This window comes from Acanthisitta chloris, unplaced genomic scaffold (assembly GCF_000695815.1).
Source record: "Acanthisitta chloris isolate BGI_N310 unplaced genomic scaffold, ASM69581v1 scaffold42141, whole genome shotgun sequence".
Lineage (NCBI taxonomy): Eukaryota > Metazoa > Chordata > Aves > Passeriformes > Acanthisittidae > Acanthisitta > Acanthisitta chloris.
Genome location: NW_008657333.1, coordinates 384 through 4,061, shown reverse-complemented (window position 1 = coordinate 4,061; position 3,678 = coordinate 384). Strand labels below are relative to the sequence as shown.

General features: G+C 38.5%; 1 protein-coding gene across 1 annotated transcript in view; it reads right to left on the bottom strand.

Moving 5' to 3' along the window:
- LOC103811671 (calcium-binding protein 39-like) overlaps window positions 1-386 on the bottom strand; it is a gene marked incomplete at its 5' end in the record, with an annotated part of 20,161 nt that extends 19,775 nt beyond the window's left edge. Inside the window, one exon of the mRNA XM_009084659.1 lies at window positions 268-386. Within this exon, the coding sequence (XP_009082907.1) occupies window positions 268-386 (119 nt within the window). The remainder of the gene's footprint in view (window positions 1-267) is intronic.
- Window positions 387-3,678: the final 3,292 nt, after the last annotated feature.

Sequence of the window (3,678 nt, the reverse complement as noted above, 5' to 3'; positions counted from 1 at the left end):
AAGAACTGAAGTACACATCACACAGGGAGCAGTCAAAACCAATCAGCACGTAATTATTTCAGCATGAAGTCTGGTGAAGAAATAATGGCCAAATAAAATAATCCAGTCATAAAAAAAGTATACAGTTACATAGAAAGTCAATATGAAAGAAGTAAAATAAGAAATCTGGAACAAAATCTGAAAATCAGAAGTGAGAAAGTCGATCAGCTTCAATGTCAGCATGTTCCAGGCAATGCTCTTTAATGGAAATTAAATTAAAGCACCCACCCTTTTAGGAGCATGAATAGGATATGTGGATGGGCACTAATGTATTCCACAGTAGGGCTGCGTGTGCCGATTTGTCTTCTCAAGATGTTGTTAAATATCTGGGAAACATCCTTTTTGCCCTGTTAAAGAAGCAAAATACATCTTTGCTCAGAAAAACATCAACAAATGACTACGTACTGTAATATCTATTCAAAGTAGAAATGACATTGAAACAAGAACAAGTCAATCTGCTTTCTGGGGGCTCTTCACAGTCCCATCAGCTCATATTTGCTGTTTCTTCAATGCCACAAGGTTTCCTCCGTTGGGTGGCTCTGAAGCCCTCCTGTCACCCCACTCCCATTTATACCTTTCTTTCTCTAAATGAAGATGTCCATCTGCCTTATTCCGTCAAGCAAGTCTTTGGCTATCCTAAAACAGTAAAAAAGCAAGCCCATGTTTCCGCAATGTGTACTATTGCTCCTGCAGCCAGTACCAATACATCACCCCATGCCTAGATTTACAAAACTAAATCTTTGCATTAGACAAATGCAAACAATGCCAAGTGTGATTGCATTTCTGAAAATCAGGGTTAAATTTAAGCTGCACCCATTATTTTATCACAACAAATGAAAGAATTACTACCGATAAAACAGCTGCATCACGTATATGTCTCTGCTTTAGGCACAACTGAGATCCTTCACTGTCCTAATTCTCTCCTGTACACATGTATCTACACAATCACATTCTGCCTTTAAACACTTCTCTGTGTAAATAGCTCTTTGCAAAGGTCTTTCCAAATTATGTTCAATTCAGCCTCAAGGTTCACCAATACATCTTGCATTACAAGTCCTCTTCCTCTCCCACCTCCTTCTCCCTTGGCCATGGCAGACAAATTGATGTGTGAAATTAAGGGAAGGGGAGACCTCTGCACTAATCACCAGTAACCAAGGCACTGAGTCAACAGCAGGTGACTATGCACAGGGCAAGCTAAAGCAAAAGGTTACTTATAATCTGTACATGCTCATTGATCTGTCTCAGGAGGACAAACATTCTTGGCAGAGAACTTATTGAACATTTGAAGCCAAGGAGCAGATAGTTTCACACAGAGGAAAATTCCCTGGTTTCACCTCTACAAATAAATTACTGCTGAGAAACATGAAATATTCTGCTTTCCTACTTGTTCCAGCCCAGCTGGCTTGGAGACTCAGAGACTCAGGGACTCAGGGAATTAAGCATGAGAATCAAATCAGAGCAGGCCAGTTCATCTGCCTTTGTCTGCAACACTTTTTTGACCCTTAGACATTCCCACAATTAGGCTAATTCTGTATAAAGTCATCCCATTCTCCCCTATCTTTACAACACCCATATTGTATGCCTGGAATCCTGTGATCCCTTGCGGCTTCAGCAGTTACTCCAAGACCAAAACAATCCAGACAGAGAAGAGCTGTTGAAAGGGTGAGGTAAAGATGGCCAAAAATTAAGTGGGCCTCTCTGCTATGCCAAATTTTATATTAGTTACCTAATATTGGGTGCCTTGCAGCATTTTATCCAACAGCAGAGTAGATATAGATCTATATATGTATGTATAAATGAATGTATCCCATTACATCTAACTTTCTAGAGATCAGTGATGGTGAAAGCCAAAGTTGATTTCCCTGGGTTCTCCTGGAGGGAATGGAGGCAGATAGGAGGGAACCACGACAGACTTCCCTCACCATCAGACACATATTAAAATTGTAGGAATACTTTTGAAACACTTCTTACTTGGATCTGCAATTCAATTTTGCCTCATAATGAAATACATATGGCCACTGAAGCACAAGATAAGGCAGCGCAAAGAGAGAGTGGCTAGACAAGAACAAAAAAACCTGCTAAGGATGTGTTATATAAATAACAAATTGTATGATACCTATACCATAATTTAGCTCCTGTTTCAAGGCACAGCAAAGGAAAGATTCTATCATCAGTTCTGGCCATGCAGCTATTAACTGCTTATTTTAGAGGCTTTACAGCTTGTGAACCTTTAGGCTTACATGCAGTTAGTACAATCTACATTTTTAGTTGACTTTTCCTGTATGCACAATTTCCTCAGTTCTTCAAAAGTCAACAATACATTCAATATTTTAAATTTTTAATTGTCTGAATGTCTGTTTCTGAGCTCTGGCCCAAACCCAACTTTTGGACTTCATAACAATATCATCACTAAAATTATATCTTGTTTCTTGAGTGGTAGAAGCAATAAACCTGTGTTTTCTATGGACATGTAATGGATGTGTGCAAGTCTCCCCTACACTGTCTCTGAAAACATACCTTCAAAGGAAAGTACAGCTGTGAAAAACTGGGATCAAAGTGGGCAGCAGGGTTGGTGAGGAGGAAACAAGGAGTCAGGACAAAGCAAAGTAACCTACATGAACATTATTCCCTTCAGAAATCAGATTTCCAAGCAGTTTATGGTTGTGCTTTCTACCATTACATACTGACCAAAAAGACTAATTTGCATCTTACAGAGTGATGAGATTTGCTCATTCAGCAAAGAAACCTAAATACAACTGTGGCCATCAATATAACAAAATGGAAGCAGGAAGGCTGATAAACTGGAAAAGTTAATGGGGATATGAAGACAAAGCAGCACAAGCTCTTATTGTCCTTTTGTTCTATGACATTTCAGTTCTACTGTTTTGTCAAAAGATATGTATAACAGCTTTGGTAAATGATTGGAATCGTTTTGCCATAGAAAAACGTATTTTGCAATAAGAATTATTAACCTTTGTAAAAACAGTAATTCATCAAGAGATTAGGTAATTCATTCAGTGCTTGCATTTAAAGATTGTCCATTCAATATGTCTATAGGGAATTTTTTTTCTGACTAAAGTAATACAGACTGACACATCACTAAAAAAAATGCAGTTGTGCTCCTTCTGTGCCAACATTATCTTCACCTCCCACCTCTCCTTTTTCCTAAAGGTTTTTTAGGGGTTTGGGTTGTTGAGTATTGTGCATTTTTGTAATTAAAACATTTAAGAGCAGACAGGGGTGGCAGGGAGAAGACAAAGGAAAGGTTCTCAATAAATTCTAGCATTGAATAATAGAACTCCTGAACTTAATACCTGAGGAAGAGTGAGAGAATTTCATTAACAACGTTTTTAAAAAAGAAATGCAAAATAAATAAATCAGTCCTTGAGTCCTGGCTTCACTGGGGGGAGGGGGGAAGAGGGTGAAAAAGAAAACATAAATCTCCCATTGTTCCTCCCTTTCATTCATTTACAAAATGGAAAGAAAATAACTTCAGTAAGGGGAAAAAAAAGTCCCCAAGGAAGAGACTTCCACAAAAAGTGATTCTGAGAGCATCAGAAGATTTCTCTGAGAAATGGATTTTTAATTTCAGCAGCTGCCTATACATTGGGTACTGCTCCAGCTTCATACCTCAGCAGT